The sequence below is a fragment of the Grus americana genome, chromosome 7, assembly GCF_028858705.1.
Source record: "Grus americana isolate bGruAme1 chromosome 7, bGruAme1.mat, whole genome shotgun sequence".
Lineage (NCBI taxonomy): Eukaryota > Metazoa > Chordata > Aves > Gruiformes > Gruidae > Grus > Grus americana.
The window spans coordinates 10,740,023-10,762,527 of record NC_072858.1 but is presented as its reverse complement, the minus strand read 5'-3'; the positions used below and the strand labels follow the sequence as shown (position 1 = coordinate 10,762,527).

Here is a 22,505-nt window from a genome sequence, read left to right as displayed (position 1 = left end):
ATCAGGAGACGTTCTGTCTTGCATCAAAAAAACCCACCTCACAACCCCAAACCCAAAAACCTACTGTGTGCATTGGGTTGTTATTTATTTTCCAGGAGTGGTCTTAAATGGGCTCTGTTACTTTCAAGTCTTATTTGTCATTCTGGCCACCAGCATTTATCAAATCCCTTGAAAGTTCTGAGCTTTTCAGAGCAATGATACACTGCTTAAAGTTGTGGCTTCACTTAATAATCATAGAACTGTTTTATGTGCGGATTCATATGTTTTTTTAGAAAGTATATGTTGGGTTAAATCAGAAATCCTTCTTGACCAAAATAGCGTCAGGTAGTATTACCAACTTTCTTGAAATATAATAGTATTCCTTTCTCTTTCGTAACTATGTTCATTAATAAGTTTAAATAAGTTTACATTAGGTTAAATTGCGTGTCTGTATACACATACACTGTATGGGTGATTTGCAGTGAACAAATATTTTGTGGCTACTTAATTTCTGACTACAAAGTTCTGATAATATTAGATTTGGGCTTGCTGTGCATAAAGTGTGTCAAACTTCAGCTACAGACCAGGGGGTGAAGTTGGTCAATTTAATTCCCCAAGATCTAAAGAAGGTCGGTATCATTTCATATAGCCCTGGCAGAGCAGATCATTACCAGACACAAATCTGTTCGTTACATGCCGAGGGTTTATAGCAAAATAAATAGACTGTCATCATAAGTTCAGAAAATTGTGTGTTCGACCCACGATAATGTGTAAAGGGCGTTTAATAGAGTTCAGCATTTATTCGTTATCTATATGCGGACAGAGACGGCGGTAGCGTTATCAGCTTTTTAAAAAAAATTCGGTAGTTTTCTGTGTCACGTGACATGCCTCACAGACACACACACGCGCGCACACACACACCCACCCCATCTCGCTCCCTCGCTCTCTGCGGAGCAGTTTTGATTTTAGTCACAGCAGAAGGCTTAGCCACAAGAGATTCCACTGGTTCAAACCAGCGTAAACCAGATTTTTTTTTTAGCCTACAAAGGAACAGATTACCTCTTGTATCGAATTCTGTATTGCAAAAAAAAAAAAAAAAAAATCTTTGTTTCAAAAATATGCTGATTATCATAACCTAAAATGGTGGCTGCACACGGCTTAATGCTGTTTACAGTTGAGTGGTAAGCATAATAAAAATAATGTTTCAAAATCGAAAAGTAAAAGTAACACATTTTCATCAAGAGCATTGTTAAATGGGAGAAAAATACATCTTTTGTTAATTTGAATGAATATCTTTCAGCCAATGTTTAAAAAAAAAACAAAACCCCGTCTCCCATTACTTAGCTTAGCTGCAAATCCCATGCGGAGCTTAAATTCAGCCATGCAGCACAAACAAGATAGAACATTTTTGTTTGGGACCTATTGAAAAAACAAATGTGCAGCATTTTAAAACTCTCATTGATTATAGCAGGGTGGCATGCCCAAACGGGCTCTGTTGCGGGAGAGTAGTTTTAAACTTTGGCCCTTTAAGTATCGTAGTCAACTGAAGAATGGTGGCCTCAGAAAGAAAAGATAGCTATGTGATCAACTCCCAGATCGTCTCTTTCTAAAGAGCCTTAATGTTTGCCTTTTTGGGGAAAAAAGGGGGGGAAGATCTGGAGAAAGAGACCAATTTATGATAGGCCAAGCACTTGAATTTAAGCCCTGGTTTGGCGGACAATGCCGTTTTCTTTATACCAAATTCTAGCAAAGTTCCTTTAGCTGCACACTGAAGAGCCATTTCAGTTTAAGTCCGTGTATAGTAGTAGTAGTAGTAGCCCTCCTAATTACATCTAGTTAGAGCCTTGTTGTCCGTTTTGGGAACGGAGTGAGGCGTTCGTTCAGTTTTAGACGAGCCATATGAAACAATAGAGAATAATGGAGGTTCTTTTGTTTCCTTCATGCTGGTGAGACTTTGAGTAGTAAACATTCTCAGCTTACACACGTGTTGAAAATTAGTGGTATGAAACTGTAGGTGAAGTAACAGCATAAACTGAGATAATGATGTAGCTGTTATAATTTCGAATTCAACTGGAATGGTGAGAGAACTGTAATTTTTTTGTAAAGAGCCACTCTTATACAGACATTTGTTGTGAGTAATTATATATTTTGTTCCCGTTCAAATAATTTACCTATCTCTCTAAGGGCAGAGCATATTACAACATAGCTTGATAATCAGACTGGGGTTGTATCTAGTTGTATGGTAAACCTGCCAGAGCAATATTGTTAATAGTGTTATATTATATTGATTTACAAGCATAAATTGCTAAATATAAATGTATATACTATATAAGTATACACACACACACACAATGTGTGTACATATACACACACACTGTGTAGTGGTCTAGGATTAAGAACCTGGAATGGGTCTTTTCTGAGGGAAATGTGTTTCGTGTTGTTCCCTATTCCTTTGTCTGGTTTTAAATATGCTATGCAATAAATAATAATTCTGAGCCGTTTAACTAAGCTGCTGCTTTTTTTTTTTTTTGTTAACTGGAAAAAGCCCTTTATATGAGGTTCAATAATAAAATTAGATATTAGAACTCAGGCGTATAAAAATTGAAATACTGGTTACATACTGTAAAGATACAGTCATCTATTAATAAGTCAGATCTGCTAGTAAAATAAGAAATTGGTTGTCACAACTAAAATATACAGAAAACATTCTGAAAACTTGTATATACAAAACCACTTCAGCTGTACAGTCTTCGAAGAGAGGAATAGTAAACTTGTTTTTTTCTTTATAATATAGACTTCTATGAAGTCATTCCCCTTTATTTCATGATGGTGTCTTAGATGTGGTTTAAAAGAGAATTTCACACTATTCTCTTTGTTTAATGTGACAGTGTGAGAAAGTGATCTTTATTCGTTCAAAAAACTCTGCATGTAGTCTATGTTTAGGTTCTTTTAATGTGTTTGTCTGTGATTTTTAAATGCTAAACATGTAAACAGATAAATTGTCAATGTTAATTCTGTATCCTGTCACACAACTGATCTTTCTTTCCTGCCATTTCTTTCCTTTTTATCTTTTTTGTGCGTTCATGTTGCAGTTGATAAAATTACGTGAAGAGGTGAGTACTTTCTTGCTTTTTGTTGTCTAGCTTTCCCTTTAAAGCTGAGTTTCTAAATCTGAAGTAGATCTTTTTGTTCATTGTTGCAGGGAAATCTACACAAAGCAAAAATATTGATTACATTGCTTTAAAATATTCACTGTTGTGCCTCTTTTTCCCTAATAATTGTATACTTACATAGGAATCTCTAGATCAAACCTTAGAAATTAACATTCTTTGATAGTGGAAGTTTTTTTAAAGGCACTAGAAGAGGAAGGGGAAAAAAAACCCCTATTATTTGATCTCTGCTAGAATACCATGATCAAATCAGGTACAGTAATAATCATGTTTGCATCACAAAATCTTTGATAGGGTAAATACATTTATACACTGGTATTGAAAGTGAAAGCATTGCTTTGGTAAAAACCTGTGGTGAAACACTGTAAAAATTACACAGTATTTCACAATGTTTTGAGTTTGGTGTGAGGTATTTAAGTAGCTTATGTATTGTATTGGATATTGTATACCCACTGAAAATACAGTACAGGTAGACCTAGACACACGTATCAATATTTATTTTTTATTTGTGCGTGTTGTAGATCTGTAGGTGTAACACTAGAGATCAGTATTCCAAAACACCTTTCTTCCAGTTATAAAATGACTCATAAATATTTAGAGAGAGAAGCCTGTTTTAATGGTCAGTTCCTCAAATGTTTCGGTATATTTTCCGAAATTAATATCCTCTGTTACTTACTGCTATAGCAAAGCAGGTATCTGAACTGGATTTTTTTTATTATTTCCTGATAGCTGCCAAAAAGGAGGTCTCAGTAAAGTCAAGATTACTTATAGGTTGGATTTCTGAAGCATTTCGTACGGAGAGTTTGAACCAGTGAAGTATTTCAATAAATATGTTTAGAAGGACGAGTATTTTAACATCACATATTTGTCTGGTATCTTCTTTTTGAAACATGTGTGCCCAGACATATCAGTAATGAATACTGAGCTCTTCAGGAAAGGATTTGTAAGTTTTAGAAATGGTGATGACAAAGAATTGTAAAGAAACCAGATTAAGGACAATTACAGAATTCTTAAAAACAGTAAGATATTTGTGATATAAAGATTATTTCACTAGTTCCCTGAATGCTTTATTTTTCCTTCTTCTCGTGGAGCTGATATTAGTATGTTAAAGCTACAGAGTAAAACAGTTAATAAAAAAAAAATTAAACAAAATAAACATGTAACCACATGAAAGCCCTCCCACCACTGCTGAGCTCCCCTCCCCAGTAGTCCCAGTATTTAAACAGATGACAATATTGTTGCAAGAGCTTGTATAGCCTGATTTCGGAGATTTTTCAGAAGAGCAGGGTTAATTTGCTCATCCCTTTAACACCACCTGCACGTCTGCTGCTGTGCTTTAGTGAAAGAATATAGTAGGATCATTTTTGCTTGCAAACATAGATTATAGTTTTATAAACATAAAGATTACTAATTCGTAAATTTACTCTGAAAATTTAACCAGATATAAAGAACAAAGCTGCTACTTAGCTGCTCTTTTGAAATAGCTATGAAGGCAAATAATAAAATTCAGAATATTATTGCAAAGAGCTGCAACTTGGGAGCTGTACTGAACTCAATCATACTTTTTGGAGCTTAGAAATCCTCTTTGTTAGCTACCTAAATATTTTTTAAATTGCTTCTGGTAATTTTCTTTTTTGCTTTTCTTTGCTAGCCTCATAAGTTACTTTTTCCTCTCTCTGCATATTGTGACAGCAGCAGCAAATAGAACTAAATAAAGGGATTTATCATTTCGTCTAGATCAAAATTGTACAGGTAGAGAGAGAAATACTTTAAAAAACAATTATTAGCAGTCTGTTCTCTGCACTTAGGTACCCAAGATGTGTTGGGTAGGTTGTAATTGCAATGGTGTTTTTATACCCAGTGCAAAATGCACATTAAAGTTTAAGTGAAGGCTAGTACAGTGACTCAGGCATAATTCTTAACTTGTCACATAGTGAAACATCAAGGCATCCCCAATTACTGTTCTCCTAAGGAGGTATGAACTGATCTTAAAAGAAATTGTGGTTTGCCGTACTGTTTGTTAATAAAACCTGCGCTTCCTCTCATTACAGGGCTCTATTCTAGCACACTTGCCGTACACAGGCTTCCACGGAGGCTGTGTCGCTCTGTCTTTTGAGCTCCTGAGATCTCAGTTTGAATCCAGCCCACATGGAATGACTAAATCTCTAGTGATAGCGTGCCACTTTGCAAAACTTCCTTATGTAACTCCAGATAGAAGCTGTTTCTGAAGCTGCAAGATGCACTGAATCACCTCGTACCCACCTCACAGAGAGCAGGGGATACTGCGAGAGAAGGAGTTTGGGGAGGGGTGGGAAGCAGTTGAAAGCATCAGCTGCTACTGTAGGGCAGTGATTTCATGACCGAAGCACAGGGTGCCTCCAAAACCAGACAATGTAAACAACACCACCCTTTATAATAAAAATTAGGTTTCATGGTATAGTGGCTTGAGTGGAAAGGTTCTGAAGTCAGGTAAGAAACAGCTCTGAGTTAATGTTAGCTCCGGGTTCACAGGGCTTTAGTATTCTAATTGCCTGAAGTAAGACCGAACGGAACAGTGGGCTTACAGTTTACTTTTTACATCAAATGTGGCTTATAGTGTTGTATATAAAAATATACAGTTAAATGCAAATTCTTTCTGTTGGGTAGCTTTTCCACATTGTAACGTGAAATCTGATTACCTACCCCATCTCCTTTGACATAACAGGACAGCCTTTTCATTTCCAGTATACTATTGCAGTGCTATACATCTGTTCTGTAATTATGATGTTTTACTTGTGCTCACTCCCAGCCTATGTGTTGGGTTTTTTTTGAAGCATCTCCTCTCTAACTTTTAGGATTCTTACCTCCCAAACTCCTTCTTTATATCTCCCCCTCCTCCCTTTTCTCTTCTACTTTTCTTTCTTGAGAGACATCTATGTACTAGTGTTAGGTTTCTGACATTTTTTACAAAGTTTAAAATATGTGACGCTAGTTGTTCTTTAATAACATTCGGGGTGGCAGTATTTGGAGAAAGGCACTGCAGGCTTACACTTTTTTTTTTTCTCTTCTAATGGGCAATGGAGAGCAACCAGCAGATGTTATGAAAAGGTGCCGTTTAAAAAAAATTAAGCAAAATTAACACTAATTATCTAGATTGACCATGAGTACTAAGAACATGCACCACTCTAGTTGCTGTCGTGATTTCAATTACAGCATTGTAACTTATGGTTTTAAATTTTATTAAGTGCTTGTGCTGATTATTTTTTTTTCTTGGTGGCCTGCCCCCCATGAATGCAAAAGGCTTTTTTGCAATTTACTCTTAACCTGTCCACTGTGTATTAGACAACTCTATTAATTATTATAGACTGTTATTGCAGCTTTCCTGACCTTCACATTGGGTCCTATCTGTGCTGATCTAAATGCATTGTTTTAATGATTTCCAAAAAAAAAAAAAAAAGAGAGAGAGAGAAAAAAAATTCAAGGCAAGCTTTGATGTGGCTTTAGCTGCCTCGATCGTCTGGCCGCATCTCAGAGATGTGTCACCTATGCCGGGAGGGAATAGGGAAATCACGTTTTGAATGGTAATGATAACATACTAATCACTTCCTTTCTTTGAAGATAGAAGCGAGATATTCTGTCAGCATCCCTGGCTGCTAGAGCTTGGAGGCACTGGTCTAGGTGTATTAGCTTAAGTGTGCATGTCAATACAGCTTGCATCTCCCAAGATCCATAGGGGCTCATTAGAGCAAGGTAGATCGTTTCGGTAGACAGCCACTCAGATAATATGTATGGCACCTCCTTTTTTTATTATTATTAGAAAGCATTTCTTCAATTTTTAAATGACATCTGTCAACAAGGCAAAGTTGTAGGAAATATTTTTTGACAAATATCCAAAATGTTGTTTTTGGGTAAAGGGGTGCTTCGGAGAGGTGTGTGTGATTACTTTACTGGGGGGTGAGGGGGGTGTTATATTTTTTGATGGCTTGATTAGAGGTGATCTAGGATCAAATTTCCAAAGGAAATGAGCTTACGTGTTGAAATGTTACCATTTTGGATGGAGAATAAACTAATGAAAATAACAGTTTCACTTTTTCACTATTGCAGATTCCCTAAGTGAAAATGTATTGGAAGACACATTTTTACTAGAGTTTATTGTTATCTCATAAGTGGGCATATGACTTCGGTGAAAAATATCTTATACCTGCATGTGTGTGTATTATTTATGTATTCGTATATATATTTAGGCAGAAGAAATGTAAATCAAGAAACCAGTGTTTTGTTTCTACATCTTTTTACATCAAACAGTCTGAAGAATATTCATGCTGTTCAGTATTCTGTATGAAAAGCTCATTGTTTTTATCACCTCACTTGAGTAGTACACATAAAGGAAATATAGCCTCTGCTGAAAATTAAGTTCATGTTAAAAACTGTCCCTTGCATTTAAAGTGATGGTTTCATCAAACCGTAGTTGAATAGAAATCATGGGTGCTAGCATACATGTGTCACAGGGAAATCTATTTTGGAAATACTCTTCAGACAGGTTTTTCTGTATAACAGTCGCATTCTGTTTTGTGAGTTCATGTAATAAGAGTGAAGCACGTATTCCATGTTTCCAAACAAAAGTGATTGGTACACATAATTATGATTGATCATAGAACCTGCCCCTTCCAGTGGTCCTTGTAACAGGCTCTTCCATAAAATATACGTGGATATTTTTATGTTTTGGAATATGAAAGCACAATTAAAAATAGGGGGAGAACATTGTAGACTGCTGCCTGATATTTTTTTTCTCTCTCTCCCCTTTTCTTTTTCAGAGGGCACATCTGCTCGATAACACAGAGAGGCTGGAAAGGTCATCTCGGAGACTAGAGGCTGGATACCAAATAGCAGTGGAAACCGGTAAGAATTCTGAGAGTGAGCAAATTGTCTTGCTTATGCACAGCAGTCTTCACAACACATGACATTTCAGGGAAACTTCAAAGGCGAAACAGAGACAGCAGCCCGAGATGTGGTTTACATATTGGGGAGACAATTGGGAGCTTATTTGCGCTTATCTTTTTTCAAGTTAAAAGGCATGACATCTACTGAAAACAGTTCCTGAGGTTTAAAAGTATACATCTGAAAAGAGATGGAATACTTTGTCTAAATTCTACATTTGTCTTAATATGCAGTTACATGTTGTCAGTTTACCCACCCGCAATGATTGCTAGCACACACTGCAGACTCCAGTTGTTTTTGTCTTTTACTTTTATTCATATATGTAAAAAATATCATTTTAATAAATTTCTAAGGTATTACCTACAGATTATATAGAACAATGTTATCAGCTCAATTTTCTTGCAATCAGTTCAGTGACTGATTTTGCAGCTGATTCTGTGCAATGAAAGAAGTAAACAAACCATACCCCAAAATATACAGATGGAATTAAATTAAGGGAGAAGGTTGAATTGAGGCTCAATTATTGAATTAATGCTTTTTTATTGACTACAGCTTTTCAGTTGGTGTTTTTAAAATGTTTTTTTATTAAGTTTTAGCAATTTATAGTGGATTTTTTTTCAAACCAGCAATAGTTAAGCCTCCAAAGTCTAATCCCCTAAATAAAGCTTGCACAAAGTTACAGAAAGTTTCAGAAAGTGTATGTTTGAGCAGCGAAGTAATTTTCTGGCAGAGAGTCCCAATTAATTGATATATTCCAGTATCTTTTTAGAATTCAGGCCTTATTTAAGAGGTAAATTAAGTTGAACCCTTGTAGAGTTAAATATGGCTGTGTTAAATCAATGGTATTACTAAAGTGCCTGCATTTTAATTATTCTGGGCTTAGTGCTGTGCACAATATTGAAATGGATGTATGGAACATACAGTGTAGATTTTGGAGGGCACAAGGAGAATTAATTCTCTTATTCCAGAGGATGACACGTTAGTAGAGATGGACATGTGATAGCAATTAAGTTTGCTTTCCTGCAGATTTTCAGGTCTGTTCTATCAATGATCATAAGGACTACTTTAAACTGGTCAAAAATGATTCCTGATCTGCTTTGGTTGAGGCTGGATCTTTCATAAAGAAACAGTATCTAAAAATTCAGACTGATCCTTTTGGGGAAGAGATATCTTACATCTTTTTTTACTCCATGTGGAATTTGTTAGATAGTGATCATTTTAACTTCCATTGCATATCTCCATGGTGATCTCTGAAAAATATGGTTGGAGTGCAAATGTATATTTGTATGGAAAGGGTGCCTTTCAGTATCAAAATCAGATGAAACTGCATTGGATTCCGTAGAGTCACGCTAATTCACCCTGGTTTTGCATCTGTCTTGGCTTTTCATCATGAGCAGTGATATATATATATAGTTCTCGTTCCCTGAACTCTGTGAAGACCAGTACTGTAGCAATATTGTAAGACATATTAATATTACGTTATTTGGAGATGATGACTTTGGAAATATTAACTTCATTGTAATGTAGATTTTTGCAGAAGATTTTTATGGAAACAGATTAATTATGTTTTGTTCCTGGTATGGATCATGATAATTCTAGGTGTGAAGGAGTTTAGATTAATTTTGTGCAATGAAAGAACTTACTTTTGGAGTTACTGTATGATTATTCTGTGTTGAGTTGTCCTAATAAAAGAAAACACTTCATTTTGGAGTTTCAATTCATCATTGAGTTGACTCCTCAGACCCTGTCTTCCCTTGATTTGTTGCATAAAGAGCTTCTCTACATAACAGTGGTGAGGCCACATCCGGAGTGCTGTTTCCAAGTCTGGGCTCCCCGGTACAAGAAAGACAATGACTTACTGGAGTGAGTCCAGCAAAGGGCCATGAAGAGAATTAAGGGACTGGGACATCTTTCACGAGAGGCTGAGAAAACTGAGACTGTTAAGCCTGGAGAAGAGAAGGATCAGGGGGAGCTTATCAATGTGTATAAATAGCTGATGGGAGGGATTGAAGAAGAGGGAGCCAGACTGTTCTCAGTAATGCCCAGTGACAGGCCAAGAGGCAATGTACACAAATTAAAACCTTTGAAATTGCATCAGAACACAAAGAAAGAATTTTTTACTGTGAGAGTGGTCAAACACTAAAACATGTAGCCCAGAGCGCTTGTGGAGTCTCCATCTGTGAAAATATTCAAAATCTAGCTGGTCACAGTCCTTGGCTCTAGGGGACTCTGCTTGAGCAGGGCATTGGGCTGGATTATCTCAAGAGGTTCCTTCCCACCTCAGCCATTCTGTGATTCTGTGAAGATGAGGAGGTGGAGGTGACAACCCTTAAGTATCTATTCTACTTTCTTTATGTGGTGTCTTTTCACAATTATGGATATGTATGTTGCTTATTGTAATGAAGCTGGATGATTTTCACCTCTGGAATAAGTCACATTTGAGTCTTTCTTATTACCTTAATCAGCAAAAATACATATACTATTTTAACCTGCCCCTGTGATCATCTAAGGATTAATCTGACATCACATAACTAATTTAATGCAATTTCACATTACCATTCCTGAAACTTACCATGATAAATTGGAAGCTTTTTTCCTGTTTGCATCTCTAAATTGATAAGCCCTTTCATCTTATGTTCAGTTGTTCATACAAGCTGAGATCTGTTGGAAGGTCTGACTTCCTTCTTTGTGCGGTGCCATTGATTCATGGGCTTCAGTGGTGTCTGAACAGGATGCCACTTATGTCATCATCTCTAAGACACAATCCAATATGGACTGTCAGGCTTTCATAGTTTGTTGGCTAGCATTTGTTGATACTGAGGATGCTTAAATCTATGCAGAAACCTCCTGACAGACTAAGCAAAGCCTTTAGTATCTGGTAACCAGTTCCATAGCACTCAAGGCCTACTGTAAAGAGAAGAACATTATTCTAAATATTCATAGGGGTATGTTGCAAATTTAGCAGGCATTTGAGTAGCTGATTTAGTAGACCAGTAAGTTCATCAGACCATTTGTGTTTTAATTGCCTGAGTTGTGTGGCACACACACGCATAAGGGAAAGCTCTCAGGACATACAGGGAAACCAGGAAAGGCAGGACTTAGTCCTTTGTACCAAGGAGGGCAAGTTTTAGTAATGACTGATAGCACTGCAAAGTGCACTCATCTGGGTTTTTTTAAAATCAAAATATTGTTTTTAAATATATTTATTGTTGTTATTTTTCTGTTTTTATGTTATCATCTGCTTTGCTGTTAAGGAACAGACAAGCAAGTTTACAGCCTGATTAGTAGGCATTTCCAACACCACTCATTACTTACGACACTAGAGCTCAGTATTCTTAATTTCAGATCATATAGTCTGGCCATATAGCCTGAGAATATGAGAAAGATTTTAAAAATGCATGAAAATGGCTGATTTCAGTCAAAAGGAGAGTCTGTTCAGTTAATCCTGATTAATCACAAAATTCTTCCCATTTTGAAGAGGGAGATTTCCTAATTCCATTCCCTGTGCCCAGATTTCCACAGTATCAAATTGAATTCTAGAACTTCCTTATTTTGCGTGCAGGATGTAGCGTGGTAAGGTATCCCCTTCTTTGTCAAGTCTTAGATATGTTTGCTCAGTCAGGAGCATTTTGAATGAGGAACAGTTCAAAATGCTTCATTCATCTTCAGAGATAAAATTGGCATGCAAATATAAAACACTGTGGAGGAGAAGAAGAGCAAACCTTGTTGTAGGGGACCATTGTAATCTGCAGTTGAATTGCTTTCATTAAGTTCTTCTCAACTGCCAGATACTTTCTAGGGGGAAAAAAAAAAAAATCCTAGCGTATATAATGCAGATTTTACCTTGTTTCATGACAATGTAAGAGAGATCCAACCATTGAATGCTATCCAGGCTTTCATGGCAAAACTACATTGCAGGTATTTATTTTAAATTTTTTTAGTTCATGAACTTTAGATATTCCTATAGCTTTCAGAACGTGTAATTTGAGAACAAGTGTGGAGCTTGCCTCTATGAGTAATGATTATTAGATATAATACTGTGGCTCTGAATCTCTCTGAAATATCTGTGCTACTAGAAGAGTTTGTAGTTTGTGGGTAATAGGTCTATTCTTTGCACCAAATGTTAAGATATTGTCTTGCTTCTGGTTTTGTATCCCTTTTGTAATATGTAAACATGGTGTTTTAAAGAAAAGAAATCAAGAGAAGCGAAACTCTTTGGTTCCATTTACAGAAAATCCTTCTGAATCTCTACTTTAAGTTGCTTAATATGTTTTTTTTTTTCAATCCTCCTTACTCTTCGGGAATCCCAGGAATATGTAGTTCTGAAACGGTTAAAGGAGAAATATTGCTGAGCAAGAGACACAACAGCTTATTTCCCACCCTTGTGTGACATGAATACTTCTCCGTACTAAGGGATCCAAGCAAATTTCAGTGGCTCTCACCAGTTGTAATGAACTACAGTCAAACCTGTTCTGAACTGACCCATAAACGTATAGTGTAAAGCAGCGGTAGCCTAGCTGACAGGCAGATGGTCAGACCTGCCTCAAGGTATTGGTATTGGGGTTGTTGTGCTGTTCAGGTGTCATGAATGAGATGTGCACCAGTGCTGACATAAAATATGTGAAACCATAAAAATTAAAATAAGTATATCCACTAAACTGATTCCATTCCATCATGATTGCAAGAGGTTGGCTTTTCAGGTAGAAAATATAGTAAGCATTGCTATGATCAAAATAAAAAGTGTGCACAGCTTAGAGAAAGTTTAAATGGCTCTAACATCCAATGTTAATTGAACAAAAACCAGACTCTAATGTTCATACACATAGGGCTACTTTAGACTAGTGGAAAGGTTGTTGCTTCTTTTGTGTTGTAATTTTGTATACTTTGTAATTTGCTTGCATTAGTTAATCTTACTTGGACCTTCACACCGCTGTTCCATCTTCAGGTGCATGTATATTCCAATTGCATTTCAGCCCCAAATAACTAAGAGTATGGAAATGGAAACCAAGTTTTGAAAATCAAGACCTTGCTTCAAGTGCCCCTTGCTTTAAATAAAAAAGTCGATTCCTGTCCCAGATATTTACACTTAATATCCACCTATTTCATCTCTAATGAATTATTCATACATGTATATGTGAATACTGTATGTAAAACCTTTCATTAGAGAAAGAGGGCTTCTGAGTTCTGGAGGATATACCAATATCTTCTCCTCAGGTGTTTCTTTGATATGCCAGAGTATCTTTCTACTGAAATCTTAATCCAAAGTTTCTACAGTGAAATGAGTTTTTATGCAGTTTCCAGTCACCATCAGAGAGAGCTTTTTCATGATCCCTGTTTCTTCTGCTAGCAACAGTATTTCATGTTTCATATATAATTTTTTTCTTTGCTGGCTGATTTCTATTAAAATCTGTTTATTGTTTCAGAAATTCATTTTGAAGTGGCATATTGCATTCCTGCATCTCTAAGCCCTCTGCCCTTCTTCGTAGTCTGAGCTTTAAAGTGAGAAGGAAGAAATAGGGAGAGATTTTTTGTTTCTGAGGATGTCAGGCCTCAGGAGTATCCCAGCTGCACGCTCATGGAGGCCAATGTGTTTGGGTACTGCTGCTGCCTTGCAGTCAGAAGCAGCATTGAGAGGGCGTGGAGAGACCAAACTACTCAATTTCCATTCCTTAGTGCTTGTTGATACCAGCAAAGTGCTTTTTACACCTTCAGTTTGAATATTGCTTGCTCATTTGTTGCTTGTCCAGGCACCAAGCTGCTCCCTCCAGCTTCGTATGTGCCACCTCCTCTCTCCTGGCCCTCCTGTCCTCCTTCCCTGCCTCTCATCAACCTTCCCAGCTCTGACCTTCCTAATTCTAACTCCAGATTTCTCTTTCATACTTTATCTCTCTCCAGATACTCCTGCACGTATTTATTCAAATTCTGGCACCATCCCCATTTTCCTTAGCTCTGTCTTTTCTCTTAAAGATTTGATTCAACAGCAGAATGGGCCTTGCATGTTTGTGGTCATGAAAAGTTTACCCAGTAACTCACCTAACTTTGTCTAGTAGTGTTCAAAGGCTGTTCCCTCTGCATTTGTGTGTATTGTCTCAAATGCAGGATATAGATAATTTTTTTTTTTTAGTGTATTCATATACTTACAAATACATAAAGTGCTTACCATAAAGTAAGGAATTTTCATTATTTAAGTACTGTCCTCTAACGGCTCCAAAGTACCCAAAAATACTTTTCCAAGTATTTTTTTTTTTAAGAGATGAGAAAGTAACTTATTTTGTAGAGTTTTTCACAGTCTATGCAGTATTGTAAGGCCATTGCTGTTAAAAGCTTATCTTTTGGGTACTCAGCATCTTTCAACTGGAATTCCAATAAAATGAATGCTTATCTTTCACCTCAGTAGGTTTGGGATTATACCATTAATGCAACAAATAAGGAATGTCAAATCTGTTCAGTAGCAGAGATTTGCTAAAGTATAGCAGGAAAAATAGTGATCCAAATTTGGCCATTTTGTTGCCTGTTCTGGGAGAAGTCCTAGGTTATTTTAATGTTCACTAACGTGCGGGAATTTGTTATTGTGCCACAGGACAGCTCAACTTCAGTCTCGTTAGGAACTGGCATCCAATTGAAAAATGTTTGTTTAAGACTGATTTTTGGATGAGCAAAGTATTGTGATGACGTCTTAAAGATACTATATTATATAGTAAACCAGTATTCAGATTGTGGATTTTTATTTCATGTTAGAATGATTGAAACATTTTGTTTCAGGTACCGGAAACTTTATGCTGAAGTACTTCCTATGTGCATTCCAGACGAATAATCATATAGGCTGAAATCTGTATATATTTTCACAAAAACCTTGCACTTATCATAGAATACCTGTGAATAATTTTAGTATCTAAATTATAAACTGAACTCAGAAGATAATTTTTAAAACATTATTTTACAAGCATTGTATTGGACCACCTCTACTGTGTGGACTCTTCTGCTGGAAATAACCTCTTACTGAATGACAAAAAACAAATCTTCTTTGGTGCTGACCTTCTTTCATTAATGTATGAAATGGCGTTTATTGATGAAGGTTTTCAGTGTAGGTTATTCCTAAGTCCATAGCAAAGCTTTTGAAGACTTGTGTTGTACTAAGAACATGAAGCTTTTGAATCAAGCTATGTGGTTATAGTTTTTGGTTTGAAGTTACACTACCTGCTGCTTTCAATTTTGAAATTATTTAGCCTCAGGAAGGTTTCCCCCCCTGTAATAACATTTCAGAGTTTGTGGTCCAGTTCTGAGCAGGTAAGGTAAATAAAGGGAAGAAGGATAAAAATCAAAAGATAAATAAATAGTACCTTTTGTTTCTAGCAGTCCAAGTACACTGTACAAACTACCTTGGTTTGGCAAAGGGATAATGGAAAAAGCCAACAGTTTGTCTTTCCTCCGTATAAATAAATATATATAGTCTCCTTCCTTATTTGCAGAACACTCTTGGTCACTGTGCTTAGGTGTCACTGAGAGATGTCAGAATTGTATGTAACATCCTCTGGTTGTCTTTTAAAGTCAAGACAACCCGTTGTGATAGGTGGACAAAGAATGTGAAGTCATGCCTATAGCAAGGAGATGTTCAACTTGTGTTGGCCAGAGAAATCCTCTCGATCAGCTTTCATATTCTCCCTGAGAAAAATTGAGTTATAGAGAACTTGTCCAAAAAGTTTCAGATAGTTGGGAACTGCTGGTTAGTCGTTAATGGGTAGAATTCAAATCCAGATATATTGTCCCTGGACACTCTTCCCTTTTGCCCATGATTTCTTCTCTTCCTCCCATCATATACCACAACCACTTCTTTAGAACTTTCACTAAGTGAAATGAATTGATTCCAAGTGATACTGGCTTGGTAATGACAGTCAGTTCAGTCTGCTACAACCTTTAAAAGAGCACAGAATTACAAGTCCACCTTTTGACCTTCAAATGTGTTAATACCCTGCTAATTTAATGGTTTCATTTGGTGATTTAATTGATCTACAGAACATAAGCTATATATTTCATAAAGAATCTGACTTTGGTGAGTTATTATTTTGGGTGCCTAAGTAAACAACATGATTTTCAATAGTTTTTAACAGATTTTTTCAGTACATGTGCACGGCTGAATTTGCACAGCATGACGTCTTGTTGGGCAAAGATTCTTTGTATACAACTTACATCAAGAAGAAAAGTTGATGAGCTTAGACTTGACAAAATAAATTTCACCCTAGGTTTTTTTTTTATATTTCTTGTTTGAAGCCTTCTGCCTCTACTTCCTGTCAGGCTAACAGTGTTTTCCTCCATTTGCGCTGAAGAACAAAGTTTAACATTAAAAAATTTATTTGTATCGAACATACTTTTCTAGGTAAAGTCAATATCAAAAGGGTTTTCAAGGTAGATCATCTTTCAAGTGCAGCATTTTGCCCTTTTACAACTTAGGACTGAAGAGTCAGTTACACAAAGACTTTTTTTCCTTTTTTTTCCTTTTTTTTTCTTTTTTTTTTCTTTTTTTTTTCCTGGTAGAAGAACAGGGGGAGAAAAACTCAAAATTCTGTCCCGAAGTGAGACATAGAAGCAGATGATTGAAAAACATTGTTCTCACCCCAGTATGGACTGATTGAAGAGCAGCTTATCTAGATATTCTTTCTTCATCTAGTTTAAGTTATATCTTAGTGTTTTCTGCTAATGATTTTACTACCCTGCTTATAAAATACATTTTCTCCTGTAATTCCTGGCATTTATAGTCCAAAAAAAGTCAAAATACTGGTAAGTACTGAACTTTGTGGAAACTCAGTTCAGTTGCAGTTGAAATATCTGCTTGTGTAATGTGTGTCAGGTGAGGACATAACCTGATTTTTGCAAGTAATACTTGCCTTCCAAGTCCCTATTTTTAAATCAAAAAACAGTTAGATTTTGTTTGTACTGTCTCGCTTTTGAACAATGAGGCTTATCTTGGCCTAATAGCCCATAATATGAATTTTGCTTGATTACTCAGTAGTTCTATACATTGTAAAATTGAAATTAATGCTATTCTTATAGAAAGAGTTAGAGGTTAAATGTAGGAAGCTCTTTACTATCTAGCTAGATTTCATGTCAGAGTGAATTCAACTGCTGATCTGCAGTACCAGTCTTTTTTCTGAACTAGCACAATAAATTTGAGTTGTTACAGCCTTGTTTTGAGAAACTGCTGCTAGTTATTTGCTACCAGCTATTGTAAGGAATTGCAGACCCACAAAATTGTTGTTCATAGCTTTGTAAACTATGATTTCACAAGTTTATATCACTCTATCATAGGCCACTCACACTTATGTCCATTCTTGTTCCTCTACATCTTTTCTTGACTGGAGAGTGCCTTTTTGTTTTCTTCGTAGTAACTTATCTAGTTCAATGGAGGGTCATTCTACAGATTCTGTGTTCCTTCCATATTTTGCCAACTCTTCTGTCACTCCTGATTTCCAGCATCAGCTGTGTATCACCGCGTGGCTGACTTTCTGCCATTTGCTACTATTTACCTCATATTACTTCACTAACTCCAAAAATGTAAATGTAAAATTTTATATTAATTTTTATACTCTTGACCTAATCATCACAATTGTAACAAATGTTCGTGGTTGTAAACATGCCTAGTTATTGGCAGAGCATAAATATTTACATATTGTATTGCAAGTGTGTGAGTGCACATGTGTTCATGTGCCGGCTGGGAAGAGAGGTCTATTTTGCTCAGTACATTTCCAAAAAAAGTTTGCAAGATAAGAACATGTTTCCATGAGTGTGTGCTCAGGTCAAGCTCAGTGCAGTGAAGTCTGAATCTAGGTATCATGAGTAGCTAATTGTGGTTTGCATTTTTGTGAAATAAGTCACACAATTTACATTGTGTATCTTGCAAAGATAACCATTGATGCAAAGGTAATCTCTTACATCTGCTTGGCTGGTCTCCACTATGATCAGCTTTTCCATGTTTTACGGTCTCTGTGACTCTATAAATGTGAAGATTTTGGAGAGTGTTCATGTATTTGGGGATTTGGTTCCCGTTTACCTCTCTTGCAGGATGTAGACAGACAACGTGCAAAATGGTTAGATGAAGAGAATGGTTCAGTCTTTGCTTTTTCATTATTCACATAGATGCAATAATTCTATGGTTTTTTTATATGTGTCTTGAAAATATTAATCTGATTTTTATAATTGAGTGTTGTAAGATTTCCATGTGTCAAATGTCTTGGCGTTTGACTGCTACAGTAATTGGCTGGAATGCCATCTTGAGAAATTTTGTGCAAATGACTGATTATATTTGCTTTACTCTGTATCTAAGTGCTTTTGCTGTTTTAGTGCCTTTTCAGTAGTGAAATATCAAGTAGAGAAGCATTAAGAATGAAATATATATGCCACATACATTTTTTCATTATTTTAATTTTTAAAAATTGCTTTCAATTTTATAGCGATGAAGTGTTTTAAATCCAGTCTAGAAACTGTGATGTTTTCTTAAATGAGTTTAAAGTGGTGAGTCAGAGTCTTGCTGAAATGCTAATGAGTCAAGTGGAGGGTTTTTTATTGGGTGCATCATAAAATATTCTGCACAAAAAAAAATCTAGCATCAGCATAAGCTTTATAAATACATCATGTACTAGATTAGGTAGATAACTACTTATAATAAATGTTAATTTTAACAGTGTTCCTAACTTTTGTCCTTCCAGTTTATTGTGCTGAAAAGTTATTGTCTTAATTATTTTAGATTTTAAATAACCCAGCAGATGCAGACAAAAAAAAGTTACTTTCTTGGACTGGTTCATGGTGAGTTAAGAAGTAGATGAATTGTTATACAATGAGCAAGTCTGCTCTCCTTCTTTAAGTTCAGATAAAAGTGGGACAGGATGAAAGTTCAGTAAAAGAATTTTCAGGATTCAGGATCAAATAAATTATGGAGCTGAAGTTAGGATGTATTGTCTTTTTCTGAATGAATTAAGCAGGTAAGGTACGTAAATCAGATGAAAGAAAATGATACTTGATTATAGAGCTGCTTTACCATTTTCTGAAGTAATTGTTGGCATTTAACTCCATCTTTGGAGAAAACACTTGTAAATACTTTTAAATATCTGGCCCACAGAAATGGAAATGTCACTGGATTTGTGGAATAAATTCGTCATTTGTAAATGTAAAATATGCTTGGATAAACTTTACTGTTTTCCCCATCTTCATGACTTTTTTTTAGTTATTTTACTCAGCTACTAAAACAACAAAATATTGTTTTTAACCTCCTTTCCCATGCTTCAAATTAAAAATTTAGAAAAAATTAAAATCACATAACAAATAAGAATATTTCATAAGCTTAAAGAAATATATGGTGCTATGGCATATCCTCCTGACTACCCAGAAAGGACAAAATTGAGTTTGAAAGGTTTTCCTTTGGTGGAAGTTGCCATGTTTTAATGGCTATGCAAACAGAGTGAGTGTTTCATTACAAAAATAATTTAAAATAGTGGTTCAAAACAAGATTGACTGCAGTTATTTAATATCCAACTTTTACCTCTAAACTAAATCAAATCTGTATTTCTGTATACTTGTAAAGAGCAATGCTTACTATTTTCCTTAATTTTCTTCTTAGTTACCTAGACAGTTATTTGCATAATCATACTTCTTAAAGCATTTTAAAAACTTACACCATTTGCAACAAACAAGACCTTTTTTTCATCTATAATGCTCTGTGTAACAGACTTGTGCTGTTACATATACATTTTTGTCTGGGAACTACTGTGTTTTGGTAGCGGATGAATGTTTGAATATTTGCCTTGTGAATTCATGAAATTTGAAGCAAAAATTTATACGGGTAGGTAAAATATTGAATTAACACTGGAAATAATAGCTTTATATTGTGTCATGTTGTTTTGAGTCTTTGCTTACCTGAGGAAAGGTACTGTTGCCCAAAACCAGATGACCCGTGTTTTCACTCTTATCTAGAAACAAGTCTGGAGTCTGAGTATTAATAGCTTTAGTTCTGTACAATTTGTGGACTATTGGTCTTTCTGCTACAGCTTATTCATGCATAAAATAACAGTTTCTGTTTTGCATAATGATGATCACAAAATATTTTTCAATTATAAAGTTCTGCAAATGTGATGAATATTATTAAAGTTTTGTAGTATCCTTGTTAGCCATTTTAAACGCTTGCCAGTGATGCACACAGTGGGCCTTGTTTGTGCTGTAAGTTTAATAATATCTCTTCACACAAATACAATTCTTTAGAAATCTAATATATAACGTCCATATTTTGAGAAGTTACACTATTGACCATTTGTTATAATGGAGTATCTAGTTGCAAAAATACCTCTGTGGGCCTGGCATTTCCTGAAACTTATTTCCTTCCCAGCCGTTTTCCAAGAGTGCGCTCAGAGCTTCATTGATATTTGTCTGTGTAAAGTATCAGGAGACAAATTGCTCACTTCTGGTTTTTCTCATTGAGAGAACAATTTTTCTCTCATCAAGCTGTTGGAGCGAGTCCAGAGGAGGCCATGAAGCTGATCAGAGGGCTGGAGCACCTCTCCTATGAGGACAGGCTGAGAGAGTTGGGGTTGTTCAGCCTGGACGAGAGAAGGCTCTGGGGAGACCTTATAGCAGCCTTCCAGTACCTGAAGGGGCCTACAGGAAAGCTGGTGAGGGACTGTTTGTCAGGGACCGTAGTGACAGGACAAGGGGTAATGGTTTTAAGCTGAAGGAGGGTCAATTTAGATTAGATGTTAGAAAGAAATTCTTTACTGTTAGAGTGGTGAGGCACTGGAACAGGTTGCCCAGAGAGGTTGTGGAGGCCCCCTCCCTGGAAGTGTTCAAGGCCAGGTTGGATGGGGCTTTGGGCAATGTGGTCTAGTGGAGGGTGTCCCTGCCTGCAGCAGGGCGGGTGGAACTAGATGATAAGGTCCCTTCCAACCCAAACCATTCTATAATTCTGTGATTTTATGATTCTTTAGACATGTGAATGCTTGAGTAACAAACTACAAATGAGAAGAAAACTTGGTGTAATTTTACAAGGGCCTGGTCCAGAGTTGATTGAAGGCAGTAGGAATGTTTCTCTTGATTTTGCTGGAGATCGTGTTGGAAAGAATGAGGCGTAAGAAAAATCAGAAAGTCCACAACTGTTATTTGGCTACTTCTTTTCTTACGAGCTTTGATTTAGTTTGGTAAAAATATGTTAATGTCCAGTTGATACTGAGTAGCCTCTAAAATGGATTAATTTTTGGTGTTGGGAAATAACACCAAGAATGACCATTCTGTAGATGGGAGACATGAAGTTCAGAACTGAAGATAGAGTTCATGAAGCCAGTACTTCTAGATTAATATAAGGTTTTGAGTATTTGAAAACTGTTTGAAAATGATCCAGGTAGACTCTATTCTTAACTTTTACTGGTTTTGGGGTTTTGTATCATGTCAAATACAGTGCTTTCTTATCTCCAAAGATTAAATTTGCCCATTTTGCCTAGGTAATATTTATATATGGATGGGGAAGAGAAGACAGTATCCAGATTTGTTGACCCCTGAGATATAATATTGACCCTAGTGAGTATTAACTTCTCAGATCAATAAATGCTGTTATTGACCTCAAAGAAAAATCAATAGCAGCTTGTTAATTTGCAAACTATGACTGCAAGAAAATGGTACCCATTTTGTTCTTCATTATCACCTATTTATATCTATATTTTAACGCCTTCAGTATTTCCACTAGAGATCATTATGTCAAAACATTTCAATCCCGGCTGTTAGAAGGTTGGGGAGACAGACATTATGGAATAATTGATGAGCAGTACATGTTATTTCCCATATCTCATGAAAATAATACCCTGAACAGTTGTATCTCACCTGCGTTGTTTTCTTTTTTTGGGTAGTCCAGTTCATTTCATTTCATTTTCTCTGGTGCGCTTCATCAAACCATTGCATAAAAGTACTATATTTTAGCTGCTAAAAGAATATTCCTACATGCATAATAAAGGGGATGAAAGACTGACTACTGAAAACAAGGAGACTGAAAGTGATCACTATAAAAATCATAATTAATATACAGTAGATTTTTCCTGTTTGCATAAGGATGACAGGTTTCTAGGCAAGAATCTGCTCTGCAGCAAGCTGAAATATAACTATGTGACTATATAACAAAGAAAAAAGTTTTAAATGACAAAGTATTGGTGGAGAGGTGTTGTTTTGTATCATAGCAGGTTTTGTATATAAACACCGAAATGTCAGGTTTTACATAGTTTGAAATGCCTAAAAAATGCTTATTGCTGAAATTCAAATGTCATAACAGTTCTTCTGCATATATATCACTTTCATATTTAAACTTAAAAACCTCATAAATGATTTAATATTACTTTGGCCTTGTTATGATCTGACTGCCAAAAAAGGCAGAGGCTGATTTTTATCTGGTCTGGAGAGTAGTGTTTTCATTCACAG

General features: G+C 36.0%; 1 protein-coding gene across 4 annotated transcripts in view; it reads left to right on the top strand.

The window, feature by feature from the left end:
• The window catches only part of VTI1A (vesicle transport through interaction with t-SNAREs 1A), a 270,629-nt gene that overhangs the window by 59,561 nt on the left and 188,563 nt on the right, over nt 1–22,505 (top strand). For 2 of the 4 annotated variants that reach the window (XM_054832241.1, XM_054832243.1), the window contains exons 5-6: nt 3,072–3,092; nt 7,943–8,027. In XM_054832241.1, the coding sequence (XP_054688216.1) occupies nt 3,072–3,092; nt 7,943–8,027 (106 nt within the window). The remainder of the gene's footprint in view (nt 1–3,071; nt 3,093–7,942; nt 8,028–22,505) is intronic. The other 2 variants (XM_054832242.1, XM_054832244.1) reach the window with 1 other exon arrangement.